The sequence below is a fragment of the Oryctolagus cuniculus genome, chromosome 6 (genome assembly GCF_964237555.1).
Source record: "Oryctolagus cuniculus chromosome 6, mOryCun1.1, whole genome shotgun sequence".
NCBI lineage: Eukaryota > Metazoa > Chordata > Mammalia > Lagomorpha > Leporidae > Oryctolagus > Oryctolagus cuniculus.
Window position 1 is genome coordinate 1,125,491 of NC_091437.1, and position 17,418 is coordinate 1,142,908.

At 49.0% G+C, this 17,418-nt stretch overlaps 2 protein-coding genes across 2 annotated transcripts; both read right to left on the reverse strand.

The window, feature by feature from the left end:
• Nucleotides 1–3,873: 3,873 nt before the first annotated feature.
• LOC100339703 (olfactory receptor 2T1) lies at nucleotides 3,874–4,955 on the reverse strand. Its single transcript, XM_070075707.1, has one exon. It carries the CDS (start codon nucleotides 4,828–4,830, stop codon nucleotides 3,874–3,876), a length of 957 nt encoding a protein of 318 aa, XP_069931808.1. The 5' UTR covers nucleotides 4,831–4,955.
• Nucleotides 4,956–15,570: 10,615 nt separating this feature from the next.
• Nucleotides 15,571–16,539, reverse strand: LOC127485912 (olfactory receptor 2T6-like). The gene has a single exon (XM_070075734.1). It carries the CDS (start codon nucleotides 16,528–16,530, stop codon nucleotides 15,571–15,573), a length of 960 nt encoding a protein of 319 aa, XP_069931835.1. The 5' UTR covers nucleotides 16,531–16,539.
• Nucleotides 16,540–17,418: the final 879 nt, after the last annotated feature.

A 17,418-nucleotide genomic window follows, 5' to 3' on the forward strand; every position in this document is an offset into this window, starting at 1 on the left:
CCCCCGCGGAAGTGGGGAAAGTGGCAGGGGGAACCGCCCTTCCACGGAGGTGGAAGGGACGGTAGCCAACCTGGGAAGAACCAGCAGCAAACCCGGGGAGGGCCGAGCAGACGAAAGAACAACGCAGGGTCCTGTGTCGTTCCTCCACGAAGACAGGGAGCGACATAATGGTGCCGTGACTCGGATAGGAAACCTAGGAGGGAAGAAACGGGAAGAAGTGGGAAAATACCAGAGAGAGAGACTAGCAAAGAGCCTAGGGAAAAGCCGGATGGAAAAGGTTCCGGAAGAAGCTATTGAAAGCCTAGGCATAGACTCAGATATGGACTGTGGGAAAGAAGTTAGGATTGGACGTTAGGGTTGAAAGTGAAAGTGAAACCTAGAAGAAACTTAGACTCAGATACAGACTGTGGGGAGAAGTCAGGAGAAATGAGGGAGGAATATTGTTGGAAGAAAAGTTAGGAAACATACCGGGTAGAGAAAAATGTTAGGGAAATAAAAATGAAGCCGCCGCGGGGCAAGGTGCCGAGAAGCTGCCTCGGGGCGGGCGCCGGGAAGCCGCGGGGATAAGAGAAATAGAAGTTTAGAAGTAAAATGAGAGAAATAGGAATGCTGGTAGATAGAAGTAAAATAGGAGAAATAGGAATGCCTGGAGATAGAGAAATAGAGAAAAACAAGGCCTCCCCACACCATGGCAATGAGAGAGCTTGGATTCGGTCTGCCTGATTAGTAAGACGATAAGCACCTGTGGGCGGCTGCAGGTCACCGAAGACAGGCACGTTATCAACATCAATAAGTCTCCCCACAATATGGCAATGAGAAGGCTTGGATTCGGTTTGCCTGATTGGTAGGGCTTGTAAGCACCTGCAGGCAGTTCTAGCAGAGCAGAGCATGCGCTGCAGGGCACTGAACACAGGCATGCATCAGCACCTAAAAACCTCCTCACAACATGGCGAAGAGAGGACCCGGATTCGGTTTGCCTGATTGGAAGGGCTTGTAAGCACCTGTGGGCAACTCTAGCAAGCAGAGCAGAGTGTGTGCCGCGGGACACCGAAGACAGGAGCGTATCAATGCCAAAAATAAAAAGAAAGGGGGATCTGTGGGGAGCAACTGGGAGCAACTCAGACTAGACTAAGTTACTGGAATTAAGACTTATTCTATGCATCTGCTCTCCCACAATATGGCGCTGGGAGAGGAGGAAACAGCTTCTACACAGCTGCCTCCAGTTCAACCAACAAGCTGCAGGACCTGCTCCTGATTGGAGGAGAGCAGCGTACTCGGCGTGTGGGTAGCAGAGTTGGGATTGGTGGAAGAGGACTATAAAGGAGGAGAGAGACAACATGCACCAGGAACATCTAAAGGGAACACCTGAGCAGCCCCCAAGAGAGCCGGCCGGTGGTGTGCCGCTCCCCCGCGGAAGTGGGGAAAGTGGCAGGGGGAACCGCCCTTCCACGGAGGTGGAAGGGACGGTAGCCAACCTGGGAAGAACCAGCAGCAAACCCGGGGAGGGCCGAGCAGACGAAAGAACAACACAGGGTCCTGTGTCGTTCCTCCACGAAGACGGGGAGCGACAGAATGCCACAGCAAGTGTAGCCATACTCTTTCTTTCTTTCTTTCTTTCTTTCTTTCTTTCTTTCTTTCTTTCTTTCTTTCTTTCTTTCTTTCTTTCTTTCTTCCTTCCTTCCTTCCTTCCTTCCTTCCTTCCTTCCCTCCCTCCCTCCCTCCCTCCCTCCCTCCCTCCCTCCCTCCCTTCTTTCTTTCTTTCTTTCTTTCTTTCTTTCTTTCTTTCTTTCTTTCTTTCTTTCTTTTTAAGATTTATGTATTTCTTTGAAAGGCAGAGTTACAGCGAAGCTGAGCCAATTCAAAGCCAGGATCCAGGAGCTTCTTCCAGGTCTCCCATGTGTGTGCAGGGTCACAAGGACTTGGGCCAACTTCTGCTGCTTTCCCAGGCCACAGCAGTGAGCTGGATGGGAAGTGGAGCAGCCAGTCCTTGAACCAGTGCCCATATGGGATGCCAGGACCACAGGCAGCAGCTTTACCAGCTGCGCTAGAGCGCTGGCCCCCATAAACCTATTTCCAATGTTCTGCTATGTTGTTGTATGTGTTGTATATTTCACAATAAATTATGAACTACAGGTTTTTTATTGAAGTAAAGTCTACATAAAAAAAGTACTACATATCCAAAAACCTTGAATTTCATGAGTTTTCTCAAGCTCAGCACTGGGTGTGCAATCAGCATTCACATCAGGAAAGAGAAAACTGAGAGCTCCTGAAACCTGCTCACACATCCTCCAGCCGCCGGCCCCCCCAGGCACAGGGTAGCTCTGTTGGATCTGCACTGTTTTCTCAGTGCAGCAGTGGGTTGTGGTCAATCCATGTTGTTGCCAGTAGCATCAGAAATCCAGCTTTTCTGAGATCATACAGCACAGCTCAGGGACTCCCTTCACCATCAGCACATTTGTGCATTTCACCTGCCACCACACCTATTTTGGTTGACATTATACATGGATGGTCTTGCCCAAGGATGACTTGCAGGGCTCTGGATACAGAGATGCCCAGCTGTGGTCACTGCTGCAACACTCAGTGTGTGGGGGATTTATGTGTTTTTTATCTGCTTTCTTTCCTCACTGGAATGCAAATTGTTTGAGTGCAAGGGCATTGTCAGTCTTGCTCACAGGTATGAAGAATTGGTGTACACACCAGTGAGTGCATGAATGAGGATGCTGAAGGGCAAAGGGTCCAATCAACTGTGTCCTCGAAACCATGCAGTCTGGTGCACTCACTCACAAATGTGCTGCTAGTGAAGTCATCAGGGCACTACTTCACATTGCTGGCCTCTGGAAGTCCTCGCATCTCTGAAGCCCACTGCCCTCACCCCTGAACTGGAACTCACGATGAGTGGAGACTGTGGGAGGATGAACAGGCACTACCAAGGCTTTGAGAGATTGATTAGTCTACTTATGTCATGACCATGGTTGTGTCTGGTGCCTGCATGAGCTCCTCACATATCAATCAAGAAGACCGACATGGTCTGTTCCTTCTTGTCCCCTATCAGTTCATGGACTGACAGCGGCATCCCCTGGCCAGTGCAGCCTCCGTTTTGAAGGCATTGGACATGTTTGAAAAGCATTTCACTGTTCCCACCCTAAGGCCCTGCAGGTTTCTCCAAAGAGCTAGAAACACCTGCTCACCCCCGCCATGGCATACCACACTCTCACATTGGTTTCTCTTGGCCATGCTCCTTGCTCTCATACATCATTTTTTACTTATCTGACAAATAGTTTTCACTCACACATTGCAAACAAAACTCAGATGCCCTTTTTGACTGAAAGCAACAAGCACAGAATGGTTTTACTGACTCCGATGGCTGTTTGAGAGAACTGTGCCTAGTGACTCTGCGCCTACCACGCTGGCAGAGCATGGGAAGCAACACAACCCTCTCCCATTGAGGTTGGGCCAAAGACGGAAACAGTGGTCTTCGCTTGACCACAGAGGAGGAGCCAGGCTTCTGGAGTAGTGACCCAAGTCCCCACACAGCTATCCTCCCTCCTGCACGTCTTGATGCCGTCCATGCCACTGAAACTTCCGTGAGACTTCCTGTCCTCCAGGAGGTAGAGTTCTAGAACAAAACTTTCTAATCCTTTTTTTTTTTCTGGAAATCAGCAGGCATTCATTTTGGAGATGTATGAATGAGGCAATGAAAGGAAAGGGATAAGAAACAAAGTAGAGAGGGAGAGATGTCACGAGGACAGTTTTTTTAGTGTTAACTTTTACCCCGTCCCTTGTTGAACTCTTCCTTCCTGTTTCCACGTTTGATGCTAGTGTGGTTGCTGGGACAGTGGTCCTAGTTGCTGTCTGCATGGGCAGGGGTGGGCATCAGAAGTTGCCTCCTGCCACTCTTTGAGAGCCTTTGATTCTACCCAGTGCCCGCTGCAGGGCTCCCATCACGTCCTTGTTCCGCAGGCTGTAGATGAGGGGGTTCAGCAGCGGGGTGAGGATGGTGTAGAAGGCAGACAGCACCTTGTCCTGGGCCGGGGTGTGGTAAGAACGAGGCAGCATGTAGGTGTACATGGCGGCCCCGTAGAACAGTGTGACCACCATCATGTGGGACGAACAGGTGGCAAACGCCTTCTTCCTCCCCTCTACCGAGCTCATGCGGTGTACCGTAGTCAGTATGCGGGCATAGGAAGCAATCACCACAGAGAACGGGATCAGCAGCATCAAAACGCAGCAGGCGTACATGACGGTTTCATAGAGGGCTGTGTCTGCGCATACCAGCTTCAGGACTGCAGGCGCCTCACAGAAGAAATGATTGATCTCCCGGGATCTGCAGAAGGGAAAGCTCATGGTGATAGGCGTGAGGAGGAAGCCATCCAGGGAGCCCCCAAACCAGGAGCCCGCTATGATCATCCAGCAGACCCGGCGGCTCAGGAGGACAGGGTATCTCAGCGGGTTGCAGATGGCGACATAGCGGTCATAGGCCATGAGCCCCAGGAGGAAGAACTCGGCCCCGACAAGGGTGAGGTAGAGGAAGTGCTGGGCTGTGCACCCCACAAAGGAGATGGCCCTCTGGCCACGCAGGTGGTCTACCAGCATCTTTGGCACAATAGTGGAGATGTACATCATGTCAATGAAGGACAGGTGGCTGAGCAGGAAGTACATGGGGGTGTGGAGGCGGGGGTCAGTGTGGATCAGGAGGATCATGATCCCATTGGCTGTCAGTGCGGAGAGGAAAATGATGGAGATGATGGTGAAGAGCAGGCCTGAGGTTTCCTCACTGCCGAATAGCCCCACAAAGGTGAAGTCTGTGGAAGTCATGTTGGACCCGTCCATGACTCACAGCGGTGCTGAGGGAGTCCAGAATTTTCCAAATGACATAGTAGCATTCCAGGGAATCAGAATGACAACACAGAGATTAATGTCAGGCAGCAAACTTCTAAAAGTTAAAAGAGAACATTTAAAAATATTTTCTTGGTACATGGGACCTGATACCTAGCAACTAGTCTATGCCACATTTTTTTAGTAAATAGGCCATTATTAGCTGATACTTCTTTCCACACATTGGACAAGATGTCAGCTGCTGTGCTACAATGATGCTTGTGACAACACCTGAGCAAGTGCACACGGGAGTCGGTGGTTTGTCAGTGTGTATGTGCATGTGTGTGCTACCTTAAATGCATACATGCGTACACATGCATGTGCCACATTGGATGCATCTGCATGCATTTCTTTGTGTCAGCATCACCATCACCTTCAAAGCTCCCTTAATTTTGACTGTGGGCAGTCTCTCTGCCATGAGCCCAGTGCATGAGTAACCTTCCCCTTGGGCCTTGAGTTGCTGTCTCTATCACAAGATTTTGCTTGGTGTTAGTTCATCTCTATTGCAGACAGAATGGATGGCATGAAATGAGCTGAGCAATGGAGGCTACTCTTACAAATTCATCTATACGAGGCATTCACAGTTCTAGAATTTATGATGTTTATTTTTATTCATTTGAAAGGCAGAGAGAAAGATGGATGAGAGAGAGAAGACACACCCATCTGCCAGTTCACTCCTGTAATGGCCAAAATGGCTAGGACCTGGCCAGGCTGAAGCCAGGGACAAAGAATCAGTCCAAGTCTCTCTTATATGAGGAAGAACCTAATTACCTGAGTCATCACTTCCACCTCCCAGTGTCTACATTAGCAGGAAGCTGGAGGTGGAACTTGAACTTAGACGCTCTGATAGAGGATGCAGGGTGAAGCTTCTGGCGTCTCAACCACTAGACCAAATACCCACCCCATCCAAGAATTTACTTTATTTTTAATAAGGAAAGTTCAATTTTAGGATATAGAGAGTTAGCATTAGAATTATGATTAGCATTGCAGTTAGCATGATTAGCAATTGGAATACAGAGGAAATCGAGAGGTATACACATGTTGAGCTGTAACCCACCTGTCAGTTTTGGAAATTGGTGCTTCATGATTAAGAAAAGAGGAGTGACTGTGGTTCATGTAACTTAAAGTCATGGTAAAGAAAAAAAATATCCATAGGAAACTTTCTGAAAGTAAAGGATGATGTCTTATATGTTTAGATACTAAATGTGCTCACTAGGAAATATTTAATTATGTTGGGAGCTAAACTGATCAAACAAATCTAATGATCCTCTTATGTATTTGAAAAATGTGGGCATTATTTAGAATAATGGTTTTAACATTGCACAAAGCTTGCAGGAAAGGAATTTACAGGGAAGCTGGGACGTGGGTACTCGCATGCTGCAGAACTGGCAGTGATGTGTCTGTGCTGTGTGGCCCATGAGCAGGAGCAGGGTTTGGACCAGGCAGGATCAGTCCATCCTGTGCACCTTGCACAGCCCAGGCCTCCATGGTGGCTTCCACACAAATGCACCTGCCATGGGATTGTGGCCAGCTTTCAGCTCCATGCAGTCTTCAGTGAGATTACTGGACGTTAGTCCTGACGGGGAGTGGATCCCATAAGCTATAATCATCAGGGCTATGGAATTTTGGAGTGTAAACTGTCTTCTTGATTTCTTTTTTCCCTAGCTCTGAATGTTTTGTGCTAGGTTTCATGGATTTTCTTGACAACAATTCTATCATCATTTACAATGTGCCTTGTTTCCTTACCCTTGTGAGTTTTCATTCATGGATTGCAGTAAGACCTATGGGGAAACCCACCCAGCTGCAGCGATCCTACTGCTTGCCCCTTCCTGCATTCCAGGTTCAACTTTGATCATCTCTCAAGAGTCCAGACATGGACTGTCTCACACCACCAGAGTCTTCTCTGCTCTTGGCCCATGCTCAAGCCCTGGTCTTCCTCTGCTTGCCTTTTCTGTGGCCAGTGTCAACACTGGCGCTAATCCAGAGGACTCCTCTGCCTTGCAGTTTGCCTGCCTTGAAATGATCAGTGACACCTACTGCGGGCTCCCTGGCTGTGGAGTGGTGCGGTGAGAGGGCCTGCAGTGCTGAGTCTCCCCTGGGTGCACATTGCTCACCTTGCTCTGGTTTAGTCCACGTGAAAACAGCCAGGGAATGTTCCAAACAATTCTGTGCCTGTATTCAAGAAGCTGCTTCTGAAACGCTATGATAGGCGCACAGTGAAATAAATGTAGAATCAGATGAACCGAGTTCTCCTGGTTGTGACGGTGATCAATTCTTTAGCACTGGACTCCCTGCAGACTCTCTGAGCCTCAGCATCTGTTTCTGTTAGGTTGAGACAATAACACATTCAGAGCTGAGCTAAGGATTAAATAAGAAATGTGTAGTACAGGTGAAATATTTGTTTCATATTATACATATTTATAATACAAAGTAAAATGGTGGTGTTATATAATCACATGTAAATTATCTCAAAACTATTGGTAAATGTGTGAGAATTCCCAGCCTTTCACTTAAGGAAGCCACACTTCTCCTGAAGTGTGTGGAGTTGAGATGTAAGTGTCTCCCGCTCAGCAGGCCTGTGAGCCCAGTGAAGCCCCATGAAGCTACAGCAGCTGGGCTCTGCACTTCCCTCCTTGACCTGCAGCAAATGGCATTTAGTGGAAATTCTCAGAAAAATGTCTGTCTTGCAACTAAACTTGTAGAAACTCCAAATGTCTCTGAGGAACACAGATTTGCTTGCTCTGCAAATGGTGAGGACATAGAAAAGAAAAGGCTATTGGGTAAAATAGCCATGGGTTTTAAAGCTAGCCTGCCTGCCTTCCTTCCTTCCTTCCTTCCTTCCTTTCAATTTATTTATTTGAAAGGCAGAGTTACAGAGAGGCAGAGACAGAGAGAGGTCTTCCATCTGCTGGTTCACTGCCCTGATAGCTACAATTGATGGAGCTGGGCCGACTGAAGCCAGGAGCCAGGAGTTTCTTCCAGGTCTCCCACACAGGTGCAGGAGCCATCTTCCACTGCTTTCCCAGGCCATAGCAGAGAGCTGGATAGGAAGTGGAGCAACAAGGACTCGAACCGGCACCCGTATGGGATGGCAGCACTGCAGGCAGTGGCTTTACCCACTATGCCACAGCGTCAGCCCCTAGAGCTGTCCTTCAGGCTTACTTAAATTGCTCATTGTTTCCTAAGACTGCGCGTCCACAGGAAGCAGCACATGGATACCACCCTGACCTGCACAACTTTCTCTCCTGTTCTGCCCAAGGAGCAGGTTGGGTTAGATCAGGATGGCGCCCATTTCTTCCTCCCACTCACTACAGTCTGAAGTCAGGACACTGTCCCTGCACAGGACGGTGATGATCCCTGACGCTGTCCCTAAATGAAGTGACAGGTGTGAGGGCAGCTGTCACCTGCCTCTGCGTGGCCCAGTGCTGCCTGCACTAGTAGCTGCTCATGCACCTTGCTCCTGGCCCTGCCCATCTGCTCAGGAGCAATTTTCTTCCCGTTAAACGTCCGACCCTCCGTGGGATGGATGAGACGGTACACTTGCTCCTCCTCTCCGTGCCACATTGTGCTGCCTCGTTCCTGTCTGCTTCTCCTGCAAATTTGTTGCTGAAATCCTGGAGCCCAAGTGTTCACACGGGTGAATCTTCACAGTGTCCATTGTAAAATGCCGCGTCATCATTTCTCAGGTTCCTGCAGATCCAGCTCTTCCATATGGAACACACTGGGGCCAGGCCCTCTCTGCTGTTACAACAGTCTGCGTGCTGCTGACTCCGAGCCCGCGGAGACTCACAGTGGAGTTTTTGCACGGGGATCTCAATCCAGCTCAGAACACACTAGTGTGACTCTGAAACTAGATACACAGTACGTGTTCCTGAGTCTTCTCTGGGTTGTCTTTATTCTGCTCAGTATTTCAACAATGGGCTCCTTAAGAATAGACTCAGATTGGAGGAAGAACCACAAAATTATCAGTTTCCTCAGTCTGGGGGTGACTTGGGGCCAGGTGTCACTGCCAACCACACAACCCTCCTGCCTGTCACAAGAACATAAGGCACAGGCAGGCCTCAGGCGAGGGCCCCGCTGTTTCCGACACAGGTTTCTGCTGCATGTGAGTACCGGCAGAGCCCCCCTCAAGGGGTCGGTGTCCACACACCCTTCCATCGTGATGGGGCAGTGGCTTGCAGAGTGACTGCATCTCCAGGTGGAAGGCACAGGGCCCGGGCTCGTGTCCAGCCAGCTGCCAGGTCTCAGGCCAGCACTGTATCTGCCAAGCAGGCACCTCCACTTGGTCATCAGCGCCCTTCCCTGTGAAAGGAGGGCAGGGATACAAGCAGTGTGCCGGGTGGAGACCTGGGGATCCTGGGTGCAGGCTGTGCTTCAGAAGCCAAGCGCCAGCTGTGCCTTAGCCTCTCCATGCCCTCACCCACTCCTGCACAAGAATAACATGCCCTTAGATCAATCAGAAAATAACAGTAAACAGAAGCAAAGGGTTTGCTCTAATTCTACGCAGACAGGGAAGCCGGCCTTATAAAGGAAAGAAGGCTGCTTGCCGGGTGCCCTCGTGGTCCTCTCCCAGGCTGAGGCTCGCTGTGCCTGTGCCAGGCTCTGCAATGACCCTGTCGTCCTGCCGCCGACGTGCACCTGTGTCGTGCAGCCCAGCAGCTGCACACAACCCTGCTTCATTTCCCTGAGGCTCAGCCTGAGCGATTCTTGCTTGTGTCTTCTGCGAATGGCTTCCAGAAGCTTCATGGGAGATAGAATCTAAAGATATATTGATTAGGTGTAATTTTTTTAAAAGCAGATGTGTAGGAGAGATCTTCAAAAACTCATGAATGTGCATATAATGAAAAACCTAGGGGTGGACTTCACTTTTTTGAGCCAAAGTAAATTTACCTTGTGATTCTATTTTTCCACAAACCGTTTGCAGTATCCTAAGAGGGGATGTGAATTCACTCATATTGCTACGAAATGTTGAAGAAACTCAGTTATTTGCTCTCAAACAGATGTGCCAGGCGATGCTTCCTGGCACCAGGCCGGGAGCACAGCCCCATCCAGACTGCCACCTGAGGAACCCCATCTGGCTCTCCTTTCCGGGTTTGGAGTCTCAGAAAGGGAGCTGGTCTGATGGTGGCAGAAGCTGCTAGGGGAGTCGCTGACTTGCTTACTTTTAACCAAGAATTTCTCATCATTCAAACTAAACATCAAGCTATTTAACCCAATAGTTTAAAACCTTAAAATAATTTATTCGCTTTTCCTACATCACCTCGTATCCATCTTGTCATGAGTCTACCGCACAGCCTGAGTGCCTGCGGCTCCAGAATCAAAGTCCCACACGACCCCTAGCAGGTGTCCAAGAATGAAGCACACATTCCTAACGTCAAAACACATCTGAATGCCCAGAACGGCTCTTCTGTCACTTCCTGAGTGCCCACATCTGCAGGTGGCCCTTTGGACTGCAGTGCTTTGATTACAAAGAGATCACCAGGCATGGTTTAGGAAAACCACAGCTTACTGCAAACCCAGGAACTCGGTGCAAGCAGAGAAGGCGTGGAGAAACAACAGAGCTAAGAAGTGGAAGAGCTTTGCAGCAAGGGGAAATGGCGATGCTCAGTGAACTTACCTCCTCCTCCGCTTCATACAGAGATGGAAATGCCAACACAACCCCCAGCCGTGGCCGTCCAGGAGAGCCCTCAGGGAGTGGTCACTCTGCATGCACAGGTGTTGTCCACAGTGGCCTCTGAGGACCCAGTCCTTTGGACCCTGCTGCTTGACACAGCTGAGCTATCAACTGAGGGTGGAGTCGGCACAGAGACAGACAGCGGGTTACTGGGAGCTGTTCTGTGATGTGCTTGCAGAAGGTAGAATCGTTACAACAAACTAACAAACACTGTCCCAGCTATCCCGGAACCACTGTGCATTACACAACCCATCACACAACCCTCCTAGAAAGAAACGTGTGATGACACCCACCTGCCATCTTGCTGGGAAATACTCAGCAAAGAGGGACAAGCAGATGTGAAAAAGGAAAAGGCAGGCAGCAGGGTCCCTGGCACAGCAGGGAGTGCACAGAGCCAGAACAGCCAGATGTAAATAGTTTACTGGGAGCTGCGCAACACTGCTGAAAAGAGCAAGCCCCCTCCCCCAAGGGTCTCGGGAGACTTCCATGAGGCAGACGGGCCACAGCTAATGAGCAGGTGATGGGTGCAAGAGAGCGCCTGACACCACAGGAGCACCCTGCTGTCCCCGGTGCTCCGTAAGAGACCTCGGCCAGCACAGCTTCCTTGGGGAAATGTGGGGACAAAGACAGGCATGCAGGGGCAGCAGGAAGTAGCTCCTTTCTGCCGCGCTGTCCTGCCATGACGGTGGTTTAACCGGATCATTTTGCCTGGCTATTCAGGCAACGCTTATCCCCTGGAAAAAGATGTGAAAGCTTACAAATGCTTCCCTCCCTATAAACCCAGGGAAAGTCATCAAAAGCCTCATACGGCATCTACCTTTGCAAAACTGCTTTCCACTGTGTGTGCAGGTGTGTGACGTGCTGGTGTGCTTACACACACATACACATACAACCAAAGAGACTTCACAAAGTGTGTAGGAAATGGACTTAAAAGATAAACTTAGTTTGGCCTAACAAGTTTCTGAAATGCACACATACCTACGTCCATTCTGTGCATTCTCCATGCATTTTCTGGAATCCCTTCGTGGCTTTTCTTGGATTAGCACCAGCCATGTCACTCGCTGCGATGTGACTGACAGCCTCACAGAGCCGCTCTTCTCATCGAGGCCTGTACCCAGCCCTGTGGGCCAGTCAGGGACTGCTAACTTTCTCCCTGAGATTTGTGATCTGGGGGTGGGTGCTGGCTTAGCAGTTAGGATGTCATGTGGGAGGTCCATATTCCATAACCAAGCTCCTGGGTTCCAGGCTTGGCTCTGCTGCTGATCTCAGCTTTCTGCTAAGGCGCATACTGAGAAGCACCCATGATGACTAGAGCTTTGGTCCCTGCTGCCCATGTGGGAGTCCAGCATGGAGTTCCTGGCCCCTGGCTTCAGTCTGCCCTAGCCTTGTCTGTTGTGAACATTTTGGGGAGTGAATCACCAGGTGGAAGATCTCTTTTTGTCTCTCTTTCTCTCTGTCTCTCTGCCTCACTTATATGTGTGTGTGTGTATATATATATAAATTATTATAAAGGTTATGATTTGTATGTAGTAGATAGATACGCATGTGTGTGGCATGTAGATATGTATTCATGTATGCATGAGGTGTGTACATGTGTGAGTGGTATATAGAAATGTGTTGTGGTTTAAATATTCATATGTGTGTGTGGTGTAAATATATATGGTGTGCACATGCATGCTCTGGGTACCTCTCACTTTACTTTTGTTTATAATTAAATTTACCCCAAATGTTTATTTATTATTGCTTCTGGATTTTTAAAATATTTATCAGTGTTTATTTATGGCAAATTTGAAGGCTTCTGATTTTTATATACTAATTTACTTTTTAATTTTACTGATCTACAACCTCTAATTAGTAAGTAATTACTATTTAGAATAATAACGTTGCCTTTGCTTACATAGTTATTGAATGCACAAACATAAATATTTCCATTTTTTTTAAAAATTTTGAAGTTTTCATAATATGCATTATGTTGTCTAAAATTTTCAAAGCTGTGCCAGCCACCATGCATGGGAATGGGACGTCGTGCCCTGCTTGTGGCTTCAGCAGTGTCACACAAATGGCTTCATCACTGCACGGGGATCCAGCCCAGGTTTGAGACTTGCCAGGTCTTCTGTGGACACAGACCTCACTTTTCAGCAGCTGGTTTCCACCAGAGGAAGCCACAGTCCCGAGATGTGCTCTGTGGGCTCTGGGCACTGATATTCAGCTTTTCCTGCAGACACAGCCAAGGCCGCTCAGCTTCAAATTCTGTCAAAGGCCACGTCTGTCTGGGAGCTTAAAGTGAGGCTTTCAGTGCTGGGTGAGAGGGGTGATGTTTCCTGCTATCCTTGCACAGCTTTGATGATCTGAACTACATGACATTTTAGGGCATTCTTGGGGAATGGTACTTGCTATGATAGATAACAACCTTCTAAGAAAAAAATATGGAAGAAAGTATTCCACTCACTCTTGTTTATTAATTTATTTGAAAGGCACAATGACAGACAGAGATTCCATTTGCTTACTCATTCCTCAAATACCTGCACCAGCTAGGGATGGGCCAGGCTGAAGCCAGGAGCCAGGAACTCCACCTGGCCTCCCATATGGCTATCAGGAGCCCAAGTCCTTGGACCAGCATGCGCTGCCTCACAGGGTGCATTAGCAGGGAGCTGGATCCAGAGTATAGCGTGGTCAAGAGTGGCACTGGCCCTGAATGGCATGCTTCATCCCCTGCTCTCAGTCTGCTAAGGCTTCACCCTGCAGTGCAGCCTCATCTCCAAAGGCTGTGTCCTCTTGGGGAGAGGGAAGTCAGAGTGCAGGAAAGAGAGTACTGTCTCTCCTGAACACACAGGTGGTGCAGACAGGTATCTCCTGTGCACGGAAGGGAGAGGAACATGTGATGACAAGGAAGTTCTGCAATATCCCCTGTGTGAGACTAAAACCACCTGATCCATGGTCTACAAAACACATGGGATTAACGGCCACCTGACCCTCATCTACAACATATGTGAGACTGACGGCCCCCTGACCCATGATCTACAACATGTGTCACCACCTGACCTTCATCTACAACACACAGAAGACTGATGGCAACCTGACCCTCATCTATAACATGCATGAGGCTGACGACCACCTGACCCTCATCTTCTACAACACACAAGACTGACAAACACCTAACCCATGATCTACAACACACGTGAGACTGACGACCTTCTGATCCACATCTACATGTGTGAAATTGATGACCACCTGACCCTTTTCTTCTACAACACACATGAGACTGATGACCACCTGACCCATGATCTACAACACATGTGAGACTGACAACCACTTGATCCTTGATTTGTAACATGTGTGAGACTGATGACCACCTGAACCATGACCTACAACACGTGTGAGACTGACAACCACTGGTATGCAAGAATTATGCACACCAGCCTCACCTCCTCTCCCATCCCCAAATACACATCACCAAAGCTCTATACCAAGCCAATTAAACCAACAGTTACACTGCATGCCTGCCTCCTCCTTACTTCTGCCTGGTGACGGTTTCTTGTGGCTTATTGACTGAAATACAGCATCAGAAGTTTTCCTGGTCTCTAGGAAGATGTTGTGAACAACATTATGTTTTAGTACAGATTCAGGTTTAACTCACCAGATCATACAAAGTTCCTTCTTCCTCTCACTATCAGCATATTGCTTGTCATAACTGGTGAGTCACTTTGACACGTGACTGTTAATTAGGGTTGTGGTTCACATTAAGGTTCATATTTTTTGTTCCATGGGTCCGTGAGTCGTGGAAAAGGCTTCCCGTCCTGTGGCCTGCCACTTCTTGTTGTCTGTGGTTGGTCCCCTGCCCTGAATCCTCCATGTTCTGTTTGTCCATCCTTCTCTATCCCCTGACCTTAGCAACCCCGGGTCTGTTTACTGTCTCTTGGCCCCACATAAATGATACTCAGTCATTTCCAAAAGCATCCCAGGTCTAACCTCCAGATGGAAAGCTGGCATTTCTTCCCATTGTGTACTGTTTTCCAGTGCAAACCGGTGTTATAAATGCATGTTGTTCACTATTTCTTTGGGAGAAAAGTGTTGAGATCCACCCCCAGAGTGGCAAACCTTAGCAGACTAGACAAAACTGGATGGTAGCTATGAGGCACCCATTTCTCAACAGTGGTTGTTTGTCCCACAGAAAATACAACATAGTAGAACCCTGGTTTTGCATTTCTACAAAAACTCATGAGTCATTTTTCCCATGTGCAGATTTAGAAAATACTCTTTTTCCAGTTGCTAGTCAAAGAAAGGGTTATTTGGATTTTCTAAATCTGTTTCTTTATGTAAGTATTTCCTTTGAAGTCTTTCGTTTGTTTTTGTTTTTGTTTTATTATTCAAGAGGCATAGAGAGAGAGAACACTGATCTGCTGGTTCACCCCGCGGACGCCTACAACCTATCCCTGACTGAAGTCATGAGCCAAGGACTCCATCTGGGTCTATACCACATGGGTGGTAGGGATCTAAATGCTTGGGCCATCACTGCTGTCCCTCTGGACTGCATTAGCAGGAAGCTGGAGTCAGAAACCAGAGCCAGGTATTGAACATCGACATCCAAAATGGAACACGGGAATCCTAATCATTGTCTTAGCTGCTAAGCCAAATGCCCTTCCCCTGTTGAGGTTTAACAGTGCTTCAGATGTCAGAATCCCCAAATATTCCATCGGTTCCACAAACTGGCCATTTAAATCCTGTAGCCAAAGTCACCGGTCTTAAGAGGACATTGAAGACGGGCTGAGTATGAAACAGTAGCCAGGCATTTAGGGACAGTGGTAACCACGAAATGCGATCAGAGCTGAGATGAAAGAAGAATTGGAACCAGTGGAAACAAAGGAGGAACAAAGCCAAGTCGTGTGTGCAGGGCTCTGGCACTGCTTGAGTGTGGAAGCCAAAATGGAAGCATGGCTGAGCCTGCTTTGACACATCTGGTGTGGTAGCTGCCGCAGCACCAGTGGCACTGTACTAGAATGAGCTGTGGAACAGGTGCAGTTCTAGAATTCTTTCTTTGCAACACCACAGGCCCCTCGGTGTCTTGCCACAACCCTCTTGAAGGCCCCTGCCACGTCCCTGTTGCGCAGACTATAGATGAGTGGGTTTAACAGGGGGGTGAGGATGGTGTAGAAGGCGGAGAAGACCTTGTCCTGTGCTGGGGTGTGGTAAGATGGTGGCAGCATATACGTGTACAGGGCGGCCCCATAGAAGAGCGTCACCACCACCAGGTGTGAAGTGCAGGTGCCCAAGGCCTTCCTCTGGCCCTCCACGGAGCTGAGCCGGCGCACAGTGAGCAGGATCCGGGCATAGGATGCTACCACCACGGAGAAGGGGAGCAGCAGCATCGCGACGCAGCACACGTACATCACCATCTCATAGGCGGCTTTGTCCCCGCAGGCCAGCCTCAGCATGGTGGGCGCCTCACAGAAGAAGTGGTTGATCTTGTGCGAGGCACAGAAGGGGAGCCTCATGGTGAGGGGCGTGAGGAGGAAGCTGTCCAGAGCCCCACCAGACCATGAGCTGGCCAGGATGAGCCAGCAGACCCGGCGGCTCATGAGGACAGGGTATCTTAGTGGGTTGCAGATGGCCACGTAGCGGTCATAGGCCATGAGCCCCAGGAGGAAGAACTCGGCCCCCACGAAGCCCATGTACAAGAAGTACTGGGCCGTACAGGACACGAAGGAGATGGTGCCCCGGCCCAGAAGGTGGTCCACCAGCATCTTGGGCACGATGGTACAGATGTACATCATGTCAAGGACAGACAGGTGGCTGAGCAGGAAGTACATGGGGGTGTGGAGCTGGGGGTCCACGTGGATCAGGAAGACCATGACCCCATTGGCCAGCATGGCCGAGAAGAAGATGGCACAGATGATGCTGAACAGGAGCCCAGCGGCACTGCTGTGAGGGAAGAGGCCTGCCAGGGTGAAGTCCCCAGAGAGGGTCCTGTTGCTCTCATCCATGGCACTGAGGCTGAACTGGGGGCAGAAGAAGAGAAGCGTGGGGTTAAGGAGAACCGCGAAAGGCACAGGGGGCATTTAGGGGTTTGTGCAGGTGCAGGCGCTGTCACAGTGAAGTGCTCTGGTGGCTGGTGTTGGGCACTCTATGTGATGTGGGTGTGCATCTGGTTTCCTGCCCATTTCTTCTTCTGGAAGAGGAATTTGGCAGGTTTCCCTGGTGTGGTGGTGAGGATATTTGACAACTGATGCTCCAAGTAAGCTGCTTTAATGACTGTGGACCATCTGAGCCTGGGAAGGGATTCTTCACCTGGAGTGGACTCCATGTATTTCAATAATTTTATTTATGTTCTTATTTTTAAATTTTACTGTTTATTTTTATTTGTTTGAAAGAGCGAAGAGGAGAGAGAAAGTGTGTGTGTGTGTGTGTGTGTGTGAGAGAGAGAGAGAGAGAGAGAGAGGAGAGAGAGGAAAATTCATTCACTGGTTCACTCCTCAAATGCCTGAAGCAGCTGGGGCTGTGCCAGGGAAATCTAGGAGCCCAGAGCTCAAATCATGTTTCCCATGTAGGTGGCAGGGAGCCAAGTGTTTGGGCTATCACCTGCTTCCTATGAGGGTGTGCATTTGCAGCAAGCTGGATCAGACATGGAGCCAGAACTTGAACCCGTACACTCTGGCATAGGATGTGGGCATCTCAAGCAGTGCCTTAAACCCAGTGCCAACTGCCCACCCCACTTATTGAAAATGTGGATACGGCAGCACCATGATTGATGCAATAAATTCAAATCACCAAACAATTTAATAAGATGCTTGATTGAATGGGGAATTTTGGTGGCAATTTTAGAACATCATTCCCAACTGGAAGTATCATTCCATTGTAGACACAGCTGCAAA

Excerpts from the sequence above, each read along its gene's own strand:
- LOC100339703 (XM_070075707.1), bottom strand. The coding sequence starts at position 4,830 with ATGGACGGGTCCAACATGACTTCCACAGACTTCACCTTTGTGGGGCTA.
- LOC127485912 (XM_070075734.1), bottom strand. The coding sequence starts at position 16,530 with ATGGATGAGAGCAACAGGACCCTCTCTGGGGACTTCACCCTGGCAGGC.